The sequence below is a fragment of the Camponotus floridanus genome, unplaced genomic scaffold (assembly GCF_003227725.1).
Source record: "Camponotus floridanus strain SB8 unplaced genomic scaffold, Cflo_v7.5 scaffold59, whole genome shotgun sequence".
Classification (NCBI taxonomy): domain Eukaryota; kingdom Metazoa; phylum Arthropoda; class Insecta; order Hymenoptera; family Formicidae; genus Camponotus; species Camponotus floridanus.
The window spans coordinates 1,148,083-1,175,895 of NW_020229758.1; the positions used below are offsets into that span (position 1 = coordinate 1,148,083).

The following is a 27,813-nucleotide window of genomic DNA, read 5'->3' on the forward strand; positions in this document are numbered from 1 at the left end:
GATCAGTTAATTAATCATTATATATTTTAAATAATTTGGAATAAAATATATTTGAAAAATTATTTCTTCTCTGAACTCTATTTCTAGTCTCAATAAAAAATATCTATTCGAATTATATCTATCTAAAATTTTGGCAAAGTTTAATAAAAATTTTAACAGATTAGAAACAGAATATATTGACAGAATGTATTGTATCATCTTTAATTTTAATATTAAAATTTATAAACTTTGTTTATTTTTAAAATAATGTCTTTATATTGTTTTACTATCGGAATTCAAACAAATTATTGGTGAGTAACATATTATTGAATTCTTTAAAAAAAGCAAAATAAGAGTTTATGTTACAACTCTCTCTTTTTAAATTGAATGTTATATGAATGTTTATATATATTTGAGCAGCTCTTATCGTAAATATTTATTATTGCATTATTTCTTCGAAAAGACAAATTTTTTTGTACAGAAGTTTTCTTGAATTGTCAAAAAATATTTTATATTCTAATGGTTATACAATGTTTTACAGAAATGTTTTCACAATTAAAACAAATTTTATTTATTAATATTTTATATTCTCACCACACAAACATTTTTTGAAACGTATAATATATCATTGAATGGGATTAAAAAAATAAAAAAAAACTACTTTAATATAAGCGAAATAAATCATTTCTTTATTTTTATGACAAGAGTTTTTAATATAATAAAAATATGAAATATGATTATTTCTTTTTTAAAGAAATAATTTGCAATAAATTTAGAAAAATGTATTATATTATCTACAAGTGATTAGGCAATTGATAATAGGAATAATTATAAGAACTTTTTACTTACAATTATGTCCTGGAATATCGCTTTTCCAAAGTACACGTACAATCTGCCAATATGCTATGCTCATAAAAAGTAATGGCACGGTGTACAGAAATATCAGTTTGACAATCGTAAAGGTAGTTTGACTTTCTTGACTCCACGACCAAACACACTGCGTGAATAATATAGTCTGCACCCGGCTGTTTGACGGTACAATGTGCAACACCAGTAATTCTGGAATATCTGATCGAAAAACACGTGACATTGATAAAATGGTATTTTCACTTCATTTGTAAATAGAAATATTGTTAGAAAAAAATTAATGCGAATGAGTAGCCTAGAAAGTTTAGATAGCCTAGAATTGACATGAAGTAAACACATTATTTCCTATAATAATTTGCAATTAATTTTTTTCTCACGAAAATATATTTGATCAATAACGAATTTTGAGTCATTTGGATATAAAAAGTTTGGCGAAATTCTAGTTTACAGGCAACATAACCCATTTTTCATATCTGCCATTTGCCAATCTAAGATATTCTGCATGTAGGCAGACTAATTATCAATTGCTTAGAGTAAATAATTATTAATAATTATTAATTATTTGAAATGACATTATTTAATGTACCTTATCAAAACTAACAAAATACAATATGGCTTTTAACATATTCTAATACATGTATTCATCAATAAGTAATTAAAATAATTTCTTGTATCCAATAGAAATACTTGTTTATAAGTAATTACCAAAAAGCAGCGCTATCAGCCAAATTATTATGATAGCAGTTTTCGCTCGGCCTGTCGTAGATTTGAATCTCAATGGGAAGCATATGGCATACCATCGGTCGATCGATATGAAAGTCAACGTCAGAATGCTGACAGTCACGGATACTGTCTGGAACATAAATATCGAGTTAAATTTATTATTGTTATTACCAATTCTATAATATTTATATAAATCTACATATTTATTTCAACATAAAACCATATTTAAAACAAAAATCAATTGCAACGAAGATATTATTAACAACCAAGATAAAAAAAGATATAAAAGAATACTATTTTTAATTATTACATTATTAAAACTAAATAATCGATATTTAGCCGCGTTTTTCATTCTTTATCAAAATGTTTCAGCATTTTCTCGCTATTTCCTAACTTGTCGCCAATTCCCACGCGATGCATTTAAGATCTCTCTAGGATAATTTATTCATTTTTGTTTATTACATAAATAAATTTAAATGATGTTAAGGATATTTTCTTATATTCCATTCAAGTCTAATTTAACATATTAAATGCTCAAACCTCAAAGAGAATATGAATAATAAATAAAGGTGCAAGAAAACAAGATTGAAAAGGGTTAATGAGATACGCAGGTTTGCAAGTCGCAATACGTTTCTAATCTTCTCATTGCGTCTTTCTGCTTAACAACGAGAAACTTTCTCTCTCTCTCTCTCTCTCTCTCTCTCTCCTTCTCTTTCTCTTTCTCTCTCTTTCTCTCTCTCTGTCTGAAACTGTCAATTGATTTATCAAAGAGATCGTTTCTAGTTGCTGTTACTGCTTTGTCGTTTGTGATTGTCAAACACAAGTGAATCGATTGACTAAAGCTAGTTTGAAAATTGCAAATTGCATTATACTCTTTATGTTCTTTACCTTACTTATAGATTTAAAATCGGAATATTTTTTTCAAATTGGAAACATAAAAAATAATCATTAAATATAGAAAATTCACAATTTAAAAAATAAATAATATCAACGAACTACTTGCATAAATAAAATTAATGATTGCTTTTTAAACGGATAATAAATGATTGAAGAAATTAATCCAGAAATTTCGTGGAATTTTTTAAATGTCGGTTATTGTCTTAAATTAAAGATTCAACGATAACACAGAGATAGTGAATTCAAAATTACTAGAAAAAATATAAATCAATACGAATGAGTTCACCTCTATTGAATTCGAATTCAATATACATAAGCTTTTTTTTATGTCGAGAATTGTGCATTATTGAAATTCAATTTCGTTTGTCTGGCTATGTCGTTTCTCTTCAATGCAGTTTATCCGATTTCTTCTTTTCGTTTTAAAACCATTTTAAAATAGTATGATACAAAAAATATAGATAAATATAAATATACATTTTTTTCAATTAAATGATTCAAGGGAAGAGAAAAAGAGAAAGAAAAAGTTGGAGAGAGAGAGAGAGAGAGAGTGTGTGTGTGTATGTATGTGTCTTATTAGGTATAATTAATGTAACATCCGATATTTTGATCAATAATTATGAATAAGTATTTGCAAATGTAAAAGACAAACGCACACAGTAAATAACTAAATAACTATAACATTTTTCATTCAACTAGTACGTGCATTATAACAATATGAGCTATATCGTTTTTTTTAAATCCCGTATCTGACACGAAACAATTTCGCTAACGTTCGCATTACAACATATATATATGGCAATGTAGCACGTTTTAATTAAATCGCGGTTATCACTTGCCGTTCGCACTCGTAGATGTTGTATCCGTCACGCTAGCGCACGTAATTTTTTCGATAATAAAAACAGCATGCGTGGTATATGATACACGTGATATTTTCCGCGATGACGTCACATTTCTTTAATCTGAATGAATTCTTTATAAAAATTGTCAACGAATTTTTCTTGAGGTTTTGTTTAAAATGGAAAATTTCTGGAACTTTAAACTAATTAATTAAGATTAATATATAATCGAAAACCGTATGACAATCGATACAATTAGAATTCATTGTTCGATAATAAATAAATAAGAAAAAATATTTAATAATTACATAATAATATTTGATATATTTGAATTTTATGTATAGAGTACATTTTATAAAATTTTAAAGATGTATTACTTGACGTAAATGTGAAATTTATTTTTCTTTATTAAAATGTCAAAAGTCTTTGCGTTATAAGCGATTAAAATAAACTTGTTCGTAAATTCTATTATATATAATAAATAATAAATAAATATACAATACAGGTGCTGCATGAAATGTAATTTTAGCGATCGATTTCTTATTTTCTTAATAATATTCTACATCAATCAAGAAACTCATTTTCACAGGTATGAAATATAGCTTTCGCTTAAATCGAGATTGCTCTAATTTGAAAAGCTTGGCGATTTGTCCATGTCGTGTATGCCACGTATTAACGAACTGCGACATAATTCTTTCATTACGCTCTAAACCAGAAGCGAAATGAACCAGCACGTTTCAGAAGACGTCAAAATATCTTTCTGAAAAATTCATCGCGATTGATCGCATCCCGGGATAGAGATATTGCGTGTAAAATATCACATCGGGCGCATCGGAGTTCACGTTTTTGATATAGCATGTCGCAGTACATCGCGAATTTATGCATTTACCTGTGCCATATTTCTCTACTCTTCTCCTCATTTTTTTTCTTTTTTTTTTTTATGAGAAATCTCTCGCTCTCGTTCTAACGATTCGCGGATGTTTACCATCATTGTGCGGCACGAACTTCGACTTAGCTACAATTTAAATGTCGCGAAAGAAAAATGACGCTGCATACGAATCGAAGCGGAGGCGTAATTATACGCCTGGCAAATGAGAACGCGTCGATTATACCTGACTGATAATTATCGATCCATGTAAGGATACTTCAACACTACTAACTACTTTTCTTAATCTACGAAAGCAAATTTGAAATTAACATGAAACATAATCTTTATACAAAGTATTTCAACAAGAGAATAATTTAATCAAATAAAAAAGAATTGTTCCGAAAAATAAATGCTTATATTTAATTTCTAAAAGAATCTTTTATCTGCTTATCATCTTAGTTTTATATCGGTTTATACCTTTATTTTCAATATAATTATTTCATAAATATTAATATAACCTATAATAAACTTCAACAGTATAAATATAATTTTGTTAGAGAATTTTTAAATATATATTAGGATGTGTCTGTGGGAAAAGAAAGAGATATATGTATTATGATAAAGCATCAAAAGAAATTAATCAATTTTAAAAGATAATTTAACAAGTAACATGCATCGAACGCAACAACTCGTTTCTCATCAATTCATTTTCATCGATCTAATTATCGTAACGAGGAAATGCGATAATTCGAAGTGCGTTCAAACTGCAAGATTGGATTAATATATCCGCTCTAAAGAAGTATGAATAACTTTGCACGTGGTTTCCGGTCTTCCGGTCTCTTTTCAAATTCCATTTAGACGATGTGATGATTTAATACAAATAGCATTTTTATACATTTAATGATCAAATAATTTAGTATTTTTAATATTTTTAGATGTATAATAATTTTTAGTATTTTTAAATGTATATGCTTTTTTTTAATTTACGATATTTCTTCCATATTAAAAGTACATATTTTTTTCAAATTTTTTCAATAATGTAAAGAAGAAAGAAATTATCCGCAATTACGAAAGTAAATAACGAAAGTAAATGACGCTTTTAATCTTTTTCCATAGCAAATCCAATTATCCTTACATATTTCACTCTAACATTTCTTTTGGCATTTATGCGCATTTCTAAAATGCGTAGGAAGAAGTGTATCAGTTCTAGTGATCACCTTGACCTTAATTAGTATACATTAGTAGTACTAAATTCACAACAGTATCTTCTGTTTTGTACTATTCGATATTTACAGATCATTAAAGTTTAGGATCTTTCATTCGTTATAGGACCAATGGATCCAATGCATAGAACTATTGGTCCTTTAGCTATAATTACACGTCCTTAGATAGATCCTTTGATGTGGCGATATTCATAGATCTTGAGTGCACAATATTGTCCTTGTATGCTTGCAAGAAGCATATTTTACATGCTTTTCAAAGATGGATTAAACTCTAAGTGTATTCGTATAATATATCATTAAAATATATTACATTAATAACATATTAAAAAGAAGTAGAATTTTCTTAGCCAAATTTGAATTTCAAATTTTTAATATATCTCATCTTTTTAATTTTCAATATCAAATATCTTGTTATAATTACGACTGGGAATAAAAAATTTGACAAAATAAATTTTATTTGAAATTAGGTAATATATAAAAGTATAATATATAAAATAATATAGATAATATATAAAATATAGGTAATATATAAAATAATATAGATAAAAGAAATAAAATTCTTTATTTATTAACGTGCATCATTAAAGCTTAAGTCGCGAAAAGACAATTTCATTTTCGATCACTAGTAACTCAATAACAATCAATATTTTAATACATTTTTTTATAATCACATATTTTTGTCTGAAGTTTAATAAAGAATCCATTTTTAATGATTCGAATATGTTCTGATTAATATTTTAGTTGTGTATTAGACAACATAATATATTACGTGCTCTGTAAAAAATATTACAGAATTACAAACAATATTAGAAACAATATAAAAGAGAAAAATGTATAATATTTCTATTATTTATTGCAGAATTTTACTCTTATTATTCATATAATTTGATATACTTTTTTTATAATATATGTCGCATTCGTTGAACTCTTTTATCACACATTCGTAAACTCTTTTATTTCGATTCAGATGATTAATCAAGCTATTTATATAAATGAAATTGCTGCAATTTTATACGCTTTTACGTGTCAACGCAATGATATATAATTTCTCGGGGAATACTTCTTACTCATCATTTTCTTGCTTGGATAAATCTGCCGTTTTGTTGAATTTCTCATAATTACTTTTCTTCTTTTATTACTGATTAATGATATATACCGTTTTCTATATAAATCTATATAAGATATTCTTGAAAAAACTACTATCATAATTCATAGCTTTTTGATTCGCAAAATTAAAGTTATATTTAAAATAAATTATTTTTTGTTATTAAATTGTTTTATATAATTTTTTTCTTATATAACTTTAGATCTTTTGTGACTTTATTTCATTTTAAGAAAAGTAAAAAATAAGAAGTTCTAAGTTGTGGTTTTCTTCGCAAAACCAATAATATGTGTACGGTTGTTGGCAATATTGCGTTCCTTCATTTCGATGAAGATGATCAGTCAAATTATATACGTAACGGAAAGTATAACAATTTTATGCAATTTTATATTATAACATATTGTATAATGTTTCAACAAAAAAATTTTTTTACGCAGTTTTTACTTAATTGAACGACTTTATTGTTTTTATAAATAATTTATTTCGTAAAATTAAAATAATTGTATATTCAGTAGAAAGAAAATGTTTTTGCAATATTAAATGGATTTTTCAAAATTGCAATCTACATCTTATGTGATATTTTGAATGAGATATATATTTTCGAATAAATGTGCGAATAACCATATACTGTTAACATCACATATATAATAGAAAAGAATACGTTCATGAGAAAAATATATTACAATAGTTATTGAAATAAAAATGTGTACTTATTTTTTCTGGAAATGAATAATGGAAGAACAATGTTCCTGCAAATTGTGTATTGCAAATTACAGAGAAAAAAATTTTTCGTTTCGTAAGTACATATTTTAAAAATGTGAAATTCAATCTCGCGCCCTTATATTATGAAAATTGCGCACCTTTTGTAGTGCTGCATAGAATAATCTTACGCAATTTGTCATGAGTAACGACATAAGTAAAGCTTTTATTAATATTATTCCATCGTCAAGAAAAGATATATTCATCTCGTCTCCCCTTTTGTATATCTTAATATTATTATCCTACCTGATGATTCTCGTGAAGAATGTCATACATATGTATATTGTTATATATTTGATATTACTTGCATGTATATATTGTTTTAAAGCTATGATCTACGATATTGTCATGAATAAAGTCTAATGAGATGGACAATAGGAAGCAACTACATATTGTAAGATAATGTAATTACGTTTATTGATCGTCCAAGCAGATGATACATTGTATACTGTCTCACAAAGCTGATCCTACATATCGTGTAAACATATCGTGTATGATTTCATATAGAATCGTGATGCAAATACATATTATTTTTGTGTAGAATTTATCACACCCCCTCAGTAATGATGTCAAATAATTAAATAACGAAATTATTACATATTAAACATTATATATTGATTCTTAGGATTTTTGGATCTGTAAAATGTGTTTGAAAGGAGATCTGTAGATGTGAATTTATTTCTGAAAATAATATATTTTTAGAATAAATTAAAATTCAATGATTATTTTTAATAATTAAAAAGAAACTATGTATTTTTGTTAATTTAATAACAATTCTTTTTATTCATCAAAAAATTCATGGCATATAATCAAAAGTTAATTTATTGCTGCACCAATGTCAAATTTATTATTTGTAACATATGGCTAATGTTTGCACAAATGAAGTATACGTACAAATTTACGAGATTGAATTTCACATTTTTAAAATATGCAGTCGCAGACAAAAGATTCTTTTCCCTGCAATTTGCAGTTGCACAGCTTGCAGGGACATTGTTTTTTCGTTCTGTCATTCATTTCTAGAAAAAGTAAACACTCATTTTTATTTTAACAACTATTGTTATACACTCTCATTTATGAACGTATTTTTTTTTTATATGTGACATTGAGAGATATAATACATGTTTATTCATAAAAACGTATATCTCATTTAGACATTCAAAATAAATAATTACTCCTATTTAAATTCTGATATTAAATTTAATTTTTTGAGAATTAACGTTATCAAGATACATAATTCCTAAATTTAATATTCGTAAAATAAGTTTTCAATTATTTTTTCGGTTTATTTCAAATTTAAGATAAATAATAATTTAACATTTATCGATACGATATGTATATGCAATAGCATAGGTATAGAATTTAACGTTTTGATCTAGAAAATATTAATATATTCAAATCATATAAAGCAATTTTTAAAAAGTAATTAATATTTAAAAAAATAATTATAACAATTAAATATTTGTTTACTCTGACATTATCCGATGTCTTTTCAATTTTTTCTTGATTTTTTATTCTTTATTTTTTCATCATGATTTTTATTTATTCGCAAAAATATGTTTAAATATGTTCACAAATTTTATTCAAAGGAATAATATGTAAATACAAATTGTGTCCATAAGTAGCATATTACATACAGAGATGATATATTATTAGAATTCTCTAGTCGTGAGTATTTTTGGCCGACCTGATCTCGGTTTGTTTTCTGTACTGTTAGTTTCTTCATATTTTTTAATTTCTTTAATAATATATCACATTTTTTAATAATATATCGCACTGTTGAGAACTCAATGTTTTACCGATTTCTCTGTAACTTTGACCACGTTTATATAAAAAAATAACTCTGTCTCGCACGGATACAGAAATCTCACTAATTTTACCAACCATATTTTTTCTATAAAATGTAAACATAGAATAAATTCGTAGATAAATCGGGAGTAAAATATAAATAAATATAAACAAATTCTGTTTACATTATCTCAATAACGCCTTTGAAGCAAACAATTTAATATTAACTATGGCAATCACAAATGTGCAAATACTTTTTTGACATTTAAATTTTCATTTTTTTTGGCATTACTTTGTTATGACGTATAATTAAAAATTCTGTAACAACGTATCATCTCTATATGTAATAAGCTACTTATAGATATAATTCGCATACATATATTATTTCTTTGAATAAAGTTACTGTAAGAAAATTGGGTGTACAAATACTTATTTGATCCACTGTATATCGCATGGAACAATACTCTCCAATTATTCATAGAGAACGATCGGGTTTGGTATTTCCTAGTAGATTGTATATCAAGAGATACGCAGGTCGTTTAAATCATCATTCGCATGATAAGACTCGAGTAACCAAATGTCTCACTGGATATTCTGTATTATCGTATTATATCTCTCATATTATATATTTCCATAAATCCATAGTTCCATAAATAATTAAAGAGTATCAATTACACTACGAAATATTTAACACGATATGAAATAGTATAAAATAACTTTCTGTACAAAATAAATGTATATAATGTTCTGTTCTGTAATTTTAATAATTTCATAAATTATTTATAAATGATAAATATCTTTAAATAGATAGATATTTTAGATTTTTTCATTACTTGAATAATATTCACTTAGTTCGCGATTTGTATTAATATATTTTCTCAATCTGAAAATAATTAGAAAATTATATTTAAATAAGCATAAAAGATTTATATATAAGGCGATCATAACAAAATTTAAATTTTTTGGACTTACTTAAAGAGATAATTATTGTCTATAAAAATAATTTGCAATGAAATAATAATTTATAATTTCTATAAGGTGTAGCTTTAATTATGAAATGTATATTATATTGTATATGTTATATAAAATATATTTGCTTCGATAGATTGCTTTGATACATTTATGTAGAAATAATTAATCTCAGGAGTTAATTAGTTACGCAAATTAATAGTCTTCAATTATTTGTTGATTAACCAGGTTTCGCTATTTTTGCTAGTCGCAATCGTATTTTGAGAGGATAATACGATATGTGTGTATTATCAATATCTCTTGAAATACAATCACTACTAGCAAATGCCAAACCCGTTCGTTGTCTATGAATAATTAGAGATTATTATTCCATGCGATTAATTAACTCTTAGGATTACATTTATACATTTCAAATAAAGATTGAAGCATAAAAATCATAACGTTATAAAAATTGTGAATTATTGTTTCATTGCAGATTTGTTAAAAGGACAATAGTTATTTTTTTTAAATAGAGAAAAAAAGAATTTAAATACTTTTCACCATGTATTTTAAATTTTTCATGGATTTAAATGTAAGTTGTACATTTATTTCGAATTGAGAAAAAACAAAATAATGCACGAATCATAAAATCGAGTGATTCAAATAAAAAAACATTTGTAGAATTTTATGAAAATAATCGTGACGATCATACGATTTACATTTACAATTTATTAATATTTAGCAATATAATATTTTGAATGAATTTTTATTTTGTATATGTTAATATTTCGTGACGATTTGATGATCACACGGCATTTGACCTTTGTATTGTTTGGCGTATAATGTTATTATTACATTAAAATGTATGTGGATTAGATTGTTGTCATTCACGCGATGGGGCTAAATGAAAATGGTAACAATGCTAAATGCTTTCTGTATCTCGAAATAAAGTATCAAAGATATTAAATGATCATATCCTGCAAACAATCAGTGCAAAAAATTAATTTTTGCAATCCGTATATATTGCGTCCATAATTTTCATAATGTCGCAAAGTTATTTAACGTAAAATAAGATAAAAATGCTGATTTTATTTTTGAACTTACAAAATTTTGCATACTTATTCGCGATTTTTGCTATATTTAAACAATAAATATAATTGTTTTCCCATTATATTTTTTAATATATTTAATATTATTTTTAATTCATATGTACAAAAATTCGGCGCTTGTATATTGTTGATATTTTGAAATACGTATATTATATATGATCGAAATTTATCGCGATAGAATAATGATATATTCTTTGCATGTTCTGGATATTTATTTTTAATTTCCATATATTTATTTAATTTTTTACAAAATGCTAGATAATAAAATTGTTTTATAAAATGCATGCATATATTATTTGTTAATAATACAGATTTGTTTGAGTTTGGTTGCAATTTTTGTCTGCCGAATAAATTATAATTTTGTAGTTGTAATTTTCGCAATTTCACGTTACAATAAAAATAAAGCATGTATCGTACGTGATTATCGGAATATTATATAAAGTGTTGCTTGATTTTCATATTCTAATGATTGTTTAATAATCAATGCGCGCGATAATTAATTACGTTTTCGCGAGTGAGCGAAATTTAAGTGCCATGAAAAAAGGAACAGCAGAAGATAAGAGGAGAAAAGAAACTCGAGAAGACATTGGGTGACAATGCTGCAACTGTAACGTAAATAATTTATAATTTTTTGTTAATTTACAAAATTTATAATTTTGTTAGTTATAAAAATATTTGCTAACAATGATAATGTGTTTAACACATCATTGTGTAATATAAAATATAAAATATTTAAAATTTTATTTTGAAATATTTAAAAAATTTAATAAAATATATGCATATAATTAATAATTTTTTATATAAATATATATAATCTTATAGTATTGTAAATATAGTAATAATAGTACAAATAAATAATTAATACTATTTAAATTTTATTATATTAATATTTTAGAAATATTTAATAATATTTAAATTTTATTATATTAATATTTTAGAAATATTTAATAGTACTAATAAATATTTAATTGTACGCGATAATTACTTTTTGAAATATTAAATATTTTAAATATTATTTATATAATTGAGATATTAATATTTTACATTAGATATAATATATTGACATTTTACATTATATTCTATAAATCGGCTATTGTACATTATATCAATAAACGTTAATTTATTTTTTCTTAAGCCCTCTCTCTTTCTCTCTGTTAAAATATAAAGAATAATCGAAAATTTATTTTTGGAATACTAATTTCCAAAATAGTATATCGCGAATACAAAATTGATTTTGCGCGTACTAAATTACAAAATAGTATATTGTGAAACTTAATTCAAGACAGTTTAATACTAAAATGTACTCGAGATTAAAGCAATGAATAAGCATTTGAAATTATACCATCTGAATTTGATTTTTTATGCTAAATTAACGAAAATGAATTTCATTTCTAACATGTTATGTATGTATATATATATATATATATATATATATATATATATATGTGTGTGTGTGTATAATAGCAGTTTTTTTTATTAAAAACAAAATTATACGATATAAAAACAGAATCCATATCAACAGATCCCATATAAAAACAGAATTATTAGAATTAAAATTTATATCAAAGTACGATGTTAATTATACTACTTTTGCGTGTACGTAAAATTCTCTTTATATTTATTCTTTTTATATTTTATTATCTTAACAAAGTCTTTCATGCATTTTATAAACATTAATAGCTACACGAAATTTTATGTTGCATATAACTGTCAATTAAAAGCTATGTAGACATACACATGTATATGTATAAAATTTTATGAAGTTTTACACCAATTTTGCATTTTTTTGTCAATATATTTTGTTGTAAATAAATATAAAGGGCAATTACATGTTACGCTGCAAACAATAATAAACTTAAAAAATTCTCTTTATAATAAAATAGGAATAATATATATAATTTTTACAGCAACTGAAGAATTTTGTCGTTTAAAATTAAATTGTATTGAAAGTAGAGTCGCAATAATAAAAATACACATTGTAGGCATCAGCAAGCATCTTTTGGAAAAAAATAAAAATAAATAACCTAAATATGTAGAAAATTAAAATACATATATACCTAATTAAAATACATATATAACTACTTTAAATCGATACTTTTGCCCTTTTTACACAATAATTTATGAGAAAAGTACATTATAAATATTTTCCAACTTTTCAGTCATATTTAGATCACTCTATGTACGTTCACGATTTTTTTATCTGTGTCGCGAAATGTCATGTCACACGTGTTATATCGCGGAAACGATAGATCTCCGATTAATTTATCGAACGACGAAGTACTGACCGGTGTGCGATTGCCTTTTGGCTTTGGCGCTGCAGCACTATAGACTCCGTGATAAAAGCGATAATGGCATTATTTCGCCAAAACTTGTTAGTGAAAGGAAATTATTTTTTTATCTATAATTATAAAAGTGAATATACACGCTCGACATATATGTCAACATGAAAGTTACATTTGACCGTAATGAGGATAAACAAAAAAAATGTGAAAGTACAATCAAATATAAATTAATAAATATAATATTTACATTTAATAAATATACAATTACGAATATTTATCGTAAAAAAGATCACATATTTCTTTTAATAAATTTTCGATGAATATAAAACTAATTTTTTCTTTAATATAATAAGTTTTGATGTTGAAGATTATTTATTATCTTTATATTAAATCAATTGAAAATATCAATGTTGCTATTTAAATGATACAATAAACTACCACTGTACGCGATATCTTTGTTCTGGATGCTGATAAGGTATGGGTGATAAAACGAGTGGATATTACGCTAGATTAACATAAATTATACTCAGACGACTTTGCAACACGAATAGGCTATCGCACGAATAGACTATCGCATCAAGCTATTTTTTTCTCGTTATTGTGTTAATTTATCATAGTTTTTCTCTTTACAAATTACTTATTTACAAATTACAGAAAAATGATATAGAGAATATATTTTTCCTGTGTATTTTATTTCAATATGATTTTCTAATAATAACACTATCTAATAATAAATTTTATATTCGCAGATAGAATATTCTATAGTTAGAAGATTCTAATATTCACAGAAGATCGGGTCGCATAAATTAACGATTGGCAATTATTAGCATTATCGATTATTTCAATCTTAGTCAAAATTTAACGATAGCAGACGACGGCAAATCATTTATATAAGGGAAATTTTATACTTTTTTATTTTTCTCTGTAACTATATAAACTGCAAAGAAAGAAAATGTTTAAATCAAATTGAAAATTAAAAGCAAATTTTCCTGATCAAAGGGATTAAGATTTAAATAAAATTGTAAAGGGTTACGTGTGTTATTGGGATGTAATATTTTTTCAGCACAATAGAGAGAATTTTCTTAAAAATACATGTTTTCTGATTTTCACACACATTGAGTTAAACTTTAATTCAAGAGTTTAAAGCTTAAGATCGAAAGATTAAATAACGTAATCGCAGCGTCAGTGATTTGTATAATATACGTGATAATTATGTTGTATTATCAGATATCATTTTTAATAGGATTAATTACAATGGGATCTTTGCACAAATTAGAACAGTCACGAACGGTCGATCTACGTTACTTCCTCTCGCACGCACGAACAGATCGATATAACACGTCGGATTTTCTACCAGCACGTATTTCCATTCTCGATCTATGAGACGGAATAATAGTGATAAAGTTCGTTTGTTCCGAATTCCACGTTATTCTCGCGATTTTTATTCGGTAACGTTACGTGATGTGTGAATATCGGGACTGCCTCGTATTATATACACATGTACATGATAAATTCTGACAGTATTGGCGATCAATCTCTTGTCGATACTTGTCGTATAAACGCGGATAATCAATTCATATTTTATTTACCAAAATACAGATTGCGCAAAATTTTCAGGGGTATCGCAGGATACTCTGTATGACTTTATCGCATCGCGACGTAGTAAAATATTCAAGTTTGTGTAATAACAGAAGAATGAATGTTACTACTGCAAATAATGTGCTATCGTTTAAATATTCAATGGAATGCAATGTAATGAAAACTTTGTTTGGCTTTATATGATGCTGTGTAATGCATTCTGAGGATACGGAATGAACATAACAAATAAAATTTATATGCACGAGCACGTATGCACTTAATCAAGAAATGTATAATCAAGCGTAATAATAACATGTGAATTCTTTTATAACTATGTATAATAAATTAATAATTAACATATAATTTGATCTATGATGCGTGTTAGAAAGTACCCATAAATTAATCCTCACTTTATATATTATTGTTGTCGAACTTTAAAGTATCATGTATGTTTTATAAACGATCAAATAAACGAAAGCATAATAGATTTATATCATGCGCAACATATGTCAGGATAAAAATTGTTTTTTGCCATTTTACTTATAATGAATTTAATTTTGATTGTACATTTATATTAATTAACGATTTCTTTGATGACTATAATTTATTTTAATAACAATTAAATTTATTTAATTATTTCTCGAAAATAAATTATCGAAATTGTAAATATATTTTGGGAATATAATAATAATTTTTTCTTATATACGCGCGCGTGATTTGTATAAAAAATTATTATTATACATGAATTTTATGAGAATAATGCCCTATCACAATGACACGTAAGTGACTTGTATTTATTCGACTAATGAATTTCATACATGTAATGAATTTGCATTTATATCATATATGGGAAGACCATTGTTAATTATGAATATGCATTAGCAGACGATATCATACTTTCCAAGTTACATATAGGATCAATACCGGTACAACATACGTCACATATACATTCGCAAAACTGCGGTGCTTGCTCATAGATGAAAAGATAAATGACATGCATCGATTTCTTCGTTGTGTTGCATAAAAGTAATCAATTGAAATAATATTATAGTTCTATTCTAGTTCTCCGAGTTCTATGATATTTTTCAGCGCCTATTTGGATTTCTAATTTCAGGAGACTATTATATATATATTTTCAGTTTTGATGATAATATTAATTTATAAAAATAAATTATAAAATAATACTGATATCAATTATAACTTTAATTATTAATTATAAAACTGATATTATCTCATTAAAGATATTATCTCACTAATCTCTAAAAGTTTCAAGTTTATTTTCTCTAATCTAGGAAAAAAAGAAAATTATATATATATATATATATATATATATATATATATATATATACAGAAAGAGAGAGATATTACTAAAAAATTAAAAAATCTAGAAATTAATTCTCTTCTATAATTGTATCTCCAAAGTTACAATGGGATCAAAGGTCAAGGAAAAAAAATATAAAAAAGAAATGAAACAATAATAAGATTGCATGGTACGTGACTTAGAAACTATAATGTATTGGGTAATAAAAAGAAATTGAATGTCCCTTGTTCTTGTAATAAGTATGTCAATGTGTTTTAATAATGATTATCAAAGTATTGATAAAAAAATTCATTCTAGTTTAAAAATAAAATATATATATGTGTATATGTGTGTGTGTGTGTGTGTGTGTGTGTGTGTGTGTGTGTGTAATACATGTAATAAAATACACATTCTATTTTAAATATAAAATACACATGTGTATGTGTGAGAGAGATTGTGACAAAGTTAGTTGTACATACAATATTTTTCTCTTTCTTCTTCTTACATAATTATATTTATTTTTGCGTATTGTTTGGAAAGTTAGTTGTACATACAATATTTTTTTCTTTCTTCTTCTTACATAATTATATTTATTTTTTAAATATTAAATTTTATTTTTATTCCTTGAAATAGAGAAGAAAGTATACCACAATATTCTTTTTGTCGTTTTGCATCTTTTTTCTTTTTGTAATTTAAAAATTCTGCTTAAAAATAAAACTTTAGACATACAAATATTTTGGTCTATATTTTCAAAATTTTTAATCGTTTAATATTATATTATATTCTGTTTAATTTTATCAATAGTGAACTGTTTTTATAAAATATTTTAATAAATATTGTTTTTTAAAAAATTACTTTCTTAATAATCTTTTCATCAAAAATAATATCAGAATGTATAATATTTTTAAAGATAACGTATTATTTTTAAAGATAACGTATTATTTTTAAAGATAACGTATTAATTTTTTATTTGTTTTATATGTTGAAAAAACTTTTAGAAAAATTTATTTATTTATTTTCAACGGCACGTTTTTGTCCAATTTTTCTTATAATAGAATACAATTTCGTCAATATTGAGGATATCAATATGTACATATTTTGCATAAGGAATGATGTATATAGGTTAATCAAAATTTAATTGCGTTATATAAAATTTTCCTCTGAGAAGAGTTAGCGGATGGTATTTTATAGGTTTTTCATTTATGCGCATATATCTGAATTGCTAAAAAGCTCTTATGTCTACTTTAAAAGAACATAGTTTAACTTCATTGAAACTGTTGGTAAAGTTAATGCCAACATGTTAAGTAATGGTTATATTATCAATATCTCTATTATTATTATTTATTAATTATATTATTGTATATATAATAGTGATGTGGGATTTTTGCGAATACGAGATTGTTTGCCAATTAAGCATCACTGCTTCCAATTAAGTTTTATATTAAGTAAAGTACCTTACACTTTTTACAATTATCTTTATTTAACACATGTTTTATTTTCTAAAATTATTTATTAATTTTTAAATATATTAAGATTAATGGTCATTAATAACTAAAAACTAAATGAAAAGATATAACATAAATTTAACAATAAGATAATAATAGATTTTATATATATAAAATCTTGATGTATTTAAAAATAAATTAAGCTAAAGAAAAGATAAGACAAGTGTATGTAAAAATTATTGTAAACGGCTAGAGGTATTTTGCTTGATGTAAAGCTTAGGTGGAGGCGCCGGTGCTGAATTGGCAGCCAACAGCCTCACGTTTCCAAAAATTACGTACTGGGTATGTCTTGATGGCCATACCCCGCCATGCCGACGTTAAACCGACATGACGCACTATTGAAGTAGCGAGTACCCTTTTTAAGCCGACTGCTTCTTCTTGCAGCCTTATAAACTCATCGTATCGAAAATTAGATGCGAGATAAGCGTAGCTCGCTCGGCCATCTATTGTGCACTTGAGATACTAATATCTGTCAGACTCTTTGATGACTCACTTCTCTTTTAAATTCAAATCCGCGATATTATCATTAATTTATTCTAAAAAAACATGTATTGTTTGCAAACAATATTGACAATATAGTTCAAATAAGAGAGAGAGAGTCACAAAAAAACATATAAAATGATAAAAAGATATATAAAATTTAAATACTTATAAAATAAATATTTAAACACAATTATATTAATAGTTATATATGTATATTCTGTATTGCATTTTTTACTATAATTATATTTATTTTTTAAATATATATTTTTCATTTATAAGAAAAATTAAACACAATATTTCGCATATTGTACAAACTTATATATACAAGCTTATTTTAATATGCAAGAAGTAAAACGATTAAATTATTTCAATCTACATTGCGTAATATATTGTAATGACAAGCCAAAAGTTTTAATTATTCGACTACATTTTATCATATTAAATGCATCAAAGTAACAAAATCCGACAATAAGCTGATTAATTGATTCAATGAAGAATTCAATGAAGAATTTTATTATAAAGCAATGCATTAAGTTGATGAAGTTAACCGTGCATTTATTATTAAATAAACATTGTGGAACTTGTTCAAAAGTAATCTTCAGTAAAGTAGTATAATTCGAGAATAGTAATCAACTTAACTGTACCTGAGCGAAAAGTATTTTTATTACATGACTGATTTATTGATGTTGCGTGCTGAGGGGGGAGTTTGCCGCATAAATCCACATATATATGTCATATATGAAGAGGTAATTTTGCATCGAATCGTTTTTATAGCTGCACGTTCAGTCAAATGTAATGTTATTTATCCGAATTATCAATTAACCGAACGGACGTGATTTTAAGCAAAGTTCTCTAAATGTATTAATTTATACTATTACTGTATTCTTGTGTTAATATGTATACTATTTATTTTATTATATACTATTTATATTTTATTCTAATACATACTATTTAGTTTATTCTTTTTTATATTTTATCTATTTGTTTTTTTACTTTTTTTAATTATTATATTATATTATTTTATATATAGTATTTTATGATAGTACTTTTTCTTAGATAGGAATATTTCCTTTTTTCTCTCGTGGGACTGCGGTTGAATTTTATATCGCATCTAGATATATAGATACGCAAAGGTTAAAATTATACATGCAACAAGCGTAATTCGACCTTCATCCCATAACATTGTTAAAGGGTTACGATGTAAATGAGATGCGAAGGTATATATTAGAAACGAATTTAGGGCTAAATGCCAAAATATTCTCAACGTAAAAATAAATTTTAGGAAGGCATAACTCACTTCTAACATGCACAGTATTCCGTACGTATATGTATACTAGTGCATACTAAAAACGTATACATTTATGTAGATGGACTTTTATATTTATTAAACATAAAAAAATATTTTTAGTGTTAAAATATGATTATAGAACCGTGAAAAAAAGTGAAAAGCCTTATATGTAATATAAAAAAAGCTTCATATACTACTTACTTTGTTTAATTATGGAAAAATTTGATACATCTCTATGTAACAAACATTGCATATTAATATGTAGTTGTATATTTTTTTGATTTTTAAATTGAAAATTTGATTTTTATTATTATCCGAGATAGCCATAGCGATGTTAAAGTACAATAGAAGGCGAAGGCGGAAATTAGTTTTATAAAATGTATTTCACTTGTGACTTCCTCTCCAATGATTGTGAATTCTGAGAAAGCCAAGACGCGTTTAAGAATGCCACAGCATCTCCTAAAACTTGTGGGAAATGGGATATACGTGATGCTGCCTTCGCAAATGTCGAATTTCAATTTTTGTCACGATGTCAAATATTACATCGTGTATATCGCGAATCAGATCCAGTCTCCATGAAATTCACGGATATGCGTTTTAGGATATTAAATCGAGAAATGTATAAACGAAAATTAAATTATAAATTTTTTTTTCTACGTTTTACTTTTTGGATACGTAGTAAAAGTAATTGAAGCTCACGACTCGTGTTGTTCCTCATTTTGATTTTTATCATTCTTATTCTAAAGAACTCCCATATGCATGTATGTTAGAGCATTCGTTTATCGTCATTCGCATCAAGAAGTTTTCGAATAAAACTTGAGGAGGCGTGGGATATCATTTCTTTTCAAGATAAAAGAGTAAGATAGTCTTTGTAATATATAAAAATTATTATAATGTATAGTACAGCATATAAATTATTCAAATCGTGATATAGAAAAGAATTTCACAATTAATTAAAAATCTGCACACCAGAAATAATTAAATTAAAATTACCCGTTTATATAAGAATTTAATATAATATTAGTATTAATAAAAATAACAATAAATAATAAATAACGTATAAATTCATGTATGATATTACTTTTAATATCCTGCAATTGTCGAATTTTGTAGAAATGATATTTAATTAATATTGGTTTGGACGAAGCACATCAATCTCATTTTCATCAAGCAGTTTTATTTCTCACTGTGACAATCTGAAATCCTGAGTTATCCCGAGTTAGGTCCAAGTAGATTGTAAGTAGAGTTAGGTCCAAGTAAATTGATCTATTGCCGAATCTCTATTTATCAATTGCAAAAGGCAATTCGGAAAAAAAACAATTTGTAAACTAAGCACCTTTCCAATTTTCTTCGTAAAGATATACTAGAATTTAACGAGTTTGGCCAAGTTAATTTAAGAAAAGCTATAAGACATTAGTTGGTACAAGACCGTTTAAATTGTTAAATAAGAGGATTTAATGGATCATGAGGTTTGGTCTTTTTGGAAAGTTTTGATTTCTTATTAAATTAAATTAGTTTAATCAAAATTAGAGATAATCTAATATATCATTACGATAAAATACACAAATAAAGTTAAAGATACAAATATTAGGTTCCGCTGTCGTAATAAAAACAACATATATCTTTTTTACCGCGATTCGACTGAATTCTAAGCAAATATTCGGAAGATAGAATTAAGAAACGGAAGCGTTGCGAATAATTCTTACAAAAATAAATGCTTACCTGGAGATAAGGCACGGCCTTGCAGAGTTTTAATCCGAGAAACCAAGTTTCCGTGACATCCCATAAAACCGATGGCGGTAGACAGATGAGCAGGACGAGGAGATCGGCCACCGCCAAGTTGACAATAAAATAATTAGTTACCGTTCGCATCGAGTGATTTCGATAGACGGCCATACAGACGAGCGCGTTGCCAATCAGACCAATCAGAAAAACGACACTGTGCATAGCGATCAGCACCCAATCGGTGAATTTGGGAAATATATGTTGCACCATCAACCCGATATAATCCTCATCCGGGATACAGTAGTCGTTCGTGCAATTTGTTGCATTGACGTACTCGAGATCTTCGTCGTTGTCCGAGTAGTAATCGACCCCATTGTCGAGCGCGTCGCTCATCGACATTAGCCAAGGGACGATGATCGAGATAGCGACATTCATGTTTGAAATTTTTACTGTATCTTTAACGCGATATATCGAGAATGCCGCAAATCACGTGAAATTATATGCCGCGTAAATGATTTAATTAGTCGCGATTTGTTTCTAATATTGACATTCTGTCGCGTATAATAGGTATTCATCGATCGATGGAATTTGAGCAGATAAATCACGTACATATAGATAAATCACTCGTTTACTTGAGTTATGTTCACGCATTCGTAGAAATAAATGACACAAATGTCACTTCACAGACGTCGACGTGCAACGGAGGATTTAGTTGAACGTTGAATTACACGTAGTCGAATGAATCATACAAATATAAGTTATTCGTAAAGCTCTTTGATGCCTAGCGTTTTCAACGATCAGTACGCTTTTAAAGTTTATGGCTCTCCTTTTTCTCTTCTTTCTACGACCATGACCGTACTTGGCAATGTGGGTCAACGCAGAATTTCTTTGAAGCAAGAATTATGGATTCTTCCGTTTTTCAATGCGCGATTGTAATCAACTTCTCATATCTGTGCACAGGATAGAACGTGATCTCGGAGAAGTATTCATTCATCTCTTGTGCGCTACCTGCACGTCAGATATAATATTCTCATACTATGCACTTAAACTCCGCAACTTTGATATAATTCCAAGTCCGTTTCTACTATCACTATATAAGTTAGTAGCGAATTCCAGGAAATGCTCATTCCAAGCTTTGAATAGCCCAAAATCATAAATGTCAAATCCACCTTTTTTTCGTATAATCCTCGTCTACAATAGCTAGATACTGTGTGTGTAAAACATATTGTTAAATTAAATTTAAAAAAAATTAAATTAAATTTATATAAGATGAAGCACGTGTGAAATGTGACGAAATATTAAAAAGAAAAAAAATATTAGATAAAATTGCAGTATAAATCATACATACATATATACATGTATCTTGTAGGTGTATAATTCTCTTTCTTCTAGAAAAACCGCCAAAGGGGAAATGACGCTAAAATATTTCAATTTTTTGCACTAAAAATAAAATGTCTTTTCATAACATTAATATCTTTAAAATTATTTAGTTGTTTTATGCGTTCTACATTTTATATGCAGCTTATTTCTTTAAATAGATGCAATTAATAAAGAAGTTTGAAATTTTACAAATGATGGAAGGAGCAATAAGAGCGATCATTCGGCCAATTAAGTCGATTTGTATTTATGCGAGAAATAACGAATAAAATGTTGATTTAAGGCAAGAGAACGAAGCATTCGCGGTCGCACGCAAAGTTACAAATGTTAGAAATAAATCAGTGTCCTTAGAAAGTCTTTAGAATTGGAAAACGAATACGTGTCATTGTCCCATGTAAAATATGGAGTCAATTTTTATCTACAAATGTCAAAGAGTAACATTCGTCATAGCTTTTCAAATCTCGGAATTTCTAATATTCATAGTGATTAATTTGCAAATTAAATTGATTAATTTGATTTAGAATCACGAATTTCTAATATTCATAGTGATTAATTTGCAAATTAAATTGATTAATTTGATTTCGAATCACGAATAGCTATGTGTATTGACAAAAAAAATCAAACATTTTTAATAAAGGCAAATAAAGAACAATGTTGTAATTAAGTTTCTCGTAAAAGTTAAGTTTCGCATAAAGTCATTCATTCATTCTGCGACTGTTGAATCTGAGTGATCTTGTAATTGCAGATTATTTTTATCTTGAATGCCGATGATTTTTAGATATAAATGCTTTTTTTTGCGTAGGAGGTAAAAGCTCAATATTCAGCGATACGATAAAGTAGGTCGATGTACTATTTATGCCGGACATATTGAATTATGATGTTAATGACACAGGATAAAGTACACCCGGTCAATTCTTGCAAATTACGAGTTTTCAACAACGCCACTTTAATTCAATAAAGTAGACTTATCGTAAAATGTAGATATAGAAAATGATATGTAGAGATATAAGACATAATCCTAAGAAAAGATTACATCCCCAGATAATTGTAAATTATTAGTGGCAGTTATTACGTGTTCTCATTTTATGTCTTCAAATGATTTATTGAACAAAGTTTGTATCGCCTTCTCTATCGAACTATTTTATCGAATCGAAATGGTTGATGAAAAATTAGTTATGTGATGGTAAAAATCGTACGCGTATTGTTCCACTTTTCTGGGTCACAACTTATATAAGCCGCAATTCATTTATTTATACGATATAATTCAATATGTTAGATATCGCCCATTTATATAAAATATAAATCCCGCTTTGAATTTAATGATAAGAATAGTATTCTGTAACTTATTTCCAAATTTAATTTACGGAAAATATTTCATTTCTAATATCTTGTGGAATGAAAAATTATTAACACACACATTGATATTTTCATTAATCGACTGTCAATATTACAAACAATGTATAAAGTTGAAAATTAATAAGCTTCTTTAGCTCTAGTTCTTTAACTCTAGTTATTTACATTTTTTTCAAACTTGAATTTCAAATATGAATTTATTTATTTATATTCGCGAAAAAGTATTGCAAAATCATAATTATTAATTCAAATTAATTTATGTAGATTTTACATATTTCTTAGAGTTTAATATTTAAAATTTCTATCTTTATCTCTTTTTCTGCATCAGAATAATAATTTTATTTTTGCAATTTTAATCATCAGTGGAGATAGCAAGATACAACTATTATTTTTATCAGAAACTTTTTGTCACTTTTTTTCTTTCTAAAACTAGAAAGCGCTAAGCAATAAACAAAGTGCTAATGTCCCGTTAAAGTTTTTTTTCCTTTTTTATCGCGTCAAGCATCCTCACATGATACGAGGAACGAGACGTTTACTGAAACTTTCATGGTCCCGTTGAGAATAATCGAAAGAACGATCTCATACTTTATACACAAATTAAATGTGATTGTTCTTATTTTAATTCATAAATTCAACAAAGATTCTAATGTAACTCTCATATTTATAAAAATGTTTTCATATTAATTCTCGTTCTTTGCGAATACGAAACAATGCAATTAACGCATACAATTAACTATGCAAGCAGAAAGATACGCCTCTCAAGTGTTACAGGAAATTGAGTCGCCGAGTCTATGAGACACTATTTCCGCACTCCTTTGTACCTGCCAAAAATTAATTTAACTTTGATGATGTGTACACATGGCAGGATTTATGCGTTATCGGCGATTGGAAAGAAAATAATTATACGTAAAAAAAATTAATAGACTATTTCTTCTAGATTTGTCGTCTGTAAAATTAAATTTTTATTTTCTACTTTAATCAGATTGCATCTTTTGCCATTTAATAAATTTCTTCTTTTTGTACAGCGCAATGTTTCATTCATATCATACCAGACTAGAAAGTAGTCTGTATAGTAGAGAACAAGCGCGAGGTACCTGAATGTATAGGAAGCCAAGTAAATATATTCCCGCATTCAAATACGAATGGAAACACGTCGTGGATTTTTAGTACCGAGTCTCGTCATAAAGTTTTCTATGCTGATTTATCGCTGCATAAATGCACCTTCGTTCGTGGCGATCACGTATCGAAATCGTTACTGACGTCGGCCAATTGCCAAAAGCAACTGGTTAAATCCAATCAAAAATTAGCCGCAATATTCATTTCAAATTCCTCTTTCTCTTTTTTTGTCTCTTGTTGAAAGATATAAATGTATATACACGATAAAACTTTAAAGATACTCGCAAAAGCACAATCACATTTAGCTTGTTATGCGATGAAAAATCGCGTGACTGTCCTCGATACGTTTATAACAGTAATCCTTCTTTCTTAAGTGAAAATTTCCGCTATACTCTACAAGATTAGATTCTTATTTCTTGTATACGTAGGTATTTATAATTAAATATTTAAGCAGAATTATATTAAAAATATTTTTGGCATTCTCAACACGTTATACGTTAGATAAGATTATAAAAAATATTAAAAACAGAGTTAAAATATAAAAAAATAAACTGAGTTGTACACTTATCTATAAACATATTGCAACAAATATTTACTTTTTTAATACAAACGAGATTATAATTTAATATTTAAAATATATTAAATGTTATTTTTAATTATTTGGAATTGAGAAATATATAAATAAAAAATATTTTTTTACAATAAAAAAATAATCTAACATTATTTATTACAATCTAAATAAATTTTTACATTTTATACATTTAGCTACTTGTGTCAATAAATGTAATACTTTTACATAGTAGTATACAAAATAGTATAAAAGTAGTATAAAAAAATAGTAATATAAAAAATCATATGAAGTATCAAAATAAACTTAATATTGTATATATAAATTCTAGAATGTAAATAATGATATAATTAAAAGAAATAAATCGGGAAAATAAGAGCTGTTGCACAGTATCAATAATATTGTGTATATATTTGCTCTTGTTTTCCTAGTTTATTTTATTTAATTGTATTTGTATAGAAGAACTTTATCAAATAATGATTTTTCATTGATACTGATCACTTGATTAATATTTTTAAATTTTACAATGTAGCCAATGTTTTCCAAAACCAATTCGTTAATTTCTCAGAAATAGATCATTTTTGGAGAAAACATTAAAAATTTTATACGCCGTACGCTAAAATTATTACCTGTACATTCATCGATTGCCAGCATAATTGAGCGAAAAATCAAAGATATTTTTATTTAGATATTTTTAAATTAAATATTTTTGCGGAGACAAAGTTTGCACGACTTCACAAAGTTTTAACTTGATTCATGCTTTCGCGGAACACTTTTGCGAGGCGAAAAATGAAATCGGACCATCGCGATGATTTCTCAGGATTATTAAATCAGTCAGGATTATTTAATCGATTATAACCGAGGAATTCTAAAGATAAATTCACCCCGTTGGAGCATCACCGAGAGCTCCTTCGATGCGAAAGGATGCGAACGCGCCGGCGGACTCTGCGAAACTGAGGTGCACTATTTTAAAGGGACGCCGAGAGGTGTAAACGCCGATCATGCTGCGCCGTAAGCTAACAATTGCTCGATCTTTAAAATTCTTCTTTGTTAATTTCTAAATTATATGGTTCTGAAAAATAAAATCGTTTGAAAAACGTAAGCTTTTTTCGAGAAAATTATATTTCTCGACTAATTTCGAAAACATTAATCTGCGCGATAAAGTGCGCTATTAAAAAATCATTAAATCTACAACAACTTTATCCTTGTCATCATATTTTATAAAAGAGATATTATTGGTTCATTTTGTGGATTTACGATTTACGATATTTGTTGGTATTTTAATAATGACAGCAATGTTGAAATAAATTGATTCGAAAATATTGGAATATTATTCCTTGGATTAATATTATAAATTAAATTAAATATTTAGGAATTACGTTTGTAAAAATCTATTCGTTAATTATTGAACTTGGATGTTAATTATAAGAAAGACTTTCACTGTATTTATACCTATTTGCTAAGTGATTCAGGCATTTGAATAAGTGATCCTTGAATTGTTTTGACAAGCATAAGCGTAAAATATGGACGCAATCTCTAGAAAATTGTTCCCGTTGCATACATATTCTTAGCATATCCTAGCATTAATTTAAATTCTCATTTCACTTTCTTGAGATAATAAAGAAATATATCTACATTTTCAATAGTCTGATTATGATCTATATATATATATATATATATATATATATATATATATATATATACATACATAATTAATCATTTCTATAATTAAAAGTTTGTAAATATGATTTATGACAAAACTTTTTAACATATGCTTATGCTATTCAATTTATCTTTAACTTTAAAGATATTATATATAATTTGCTATTGTATATAATGGATTAAAAATATATTTAAACTTAAAATTGTGAAGAAAAATTATTATCTATTATAATTTTTATCTCAATATTAAATAATTGGATAACTACATCCTTGAAATAATTCTTTTAAAGGAAAATAAATTTACTTTGAAATTAAAAAACATAATATTTTTAATTATCAATCTGTTCTTAAAACTTAAGTCGTAAAAAGATCTTTATTTTCGATATTTGAAACTTATTAATATTCCAAGAATTATTGATATTTCGATATTTTTTCAGAAAAAAATTTTTGTCTTAAATTTAAAAAATAAATTTGTTGTAA

At 26.3% G+C, this 27,813-nt stretch overlaps 1 protein-coding gene and 1 non-coding gene across 3 annotated transcripts in view; both read right to left on the minus strand.

Annotated features, from left to right (window-relative positions):
- The window catches only part of LOC105258909 (orexin receptor type 2), a 32,669-nt gene extending 6,066 nt beyond the window's left edge, over positions 1–26,603 (minus strand). For both annotated transcript variants that reach the window (XR_003123450.1, XM_025412900.1), the window contains exons 1-4: positions 26,301–26,603; positions 21,255–22,464; positions 1,552–1,699; positions 829–1,047 (exon numbers count right to left, since the gene is read on the minus strand). Coding sequence is in view for 1 of the 2 variants with exons in the window: in XM_025412900.1 (XP_025268685.1) it covers positions 829–1,047; positions 1,552–1,699; positions 21,255–21,692 (805 nt within the window). In the remaining variant the exon portion in view is untranslated. The remainder of the gene's footprint in view (positions 1–828; positions 1,048–1,551; positions 1,700–21,254; positions 22,465–26,300) is intronic.
- LOC112639345 lies at positions 17,984–18,122 on the minus strand. Its single transcript, XR_003123452.1, has one exon. It is a non-coding gene; the product is annotated as a U11 spliceosomal RNA (small nuclear RNA).
- Positions 26,604–27,813: the final 1,210 nt, after the last annotated feature.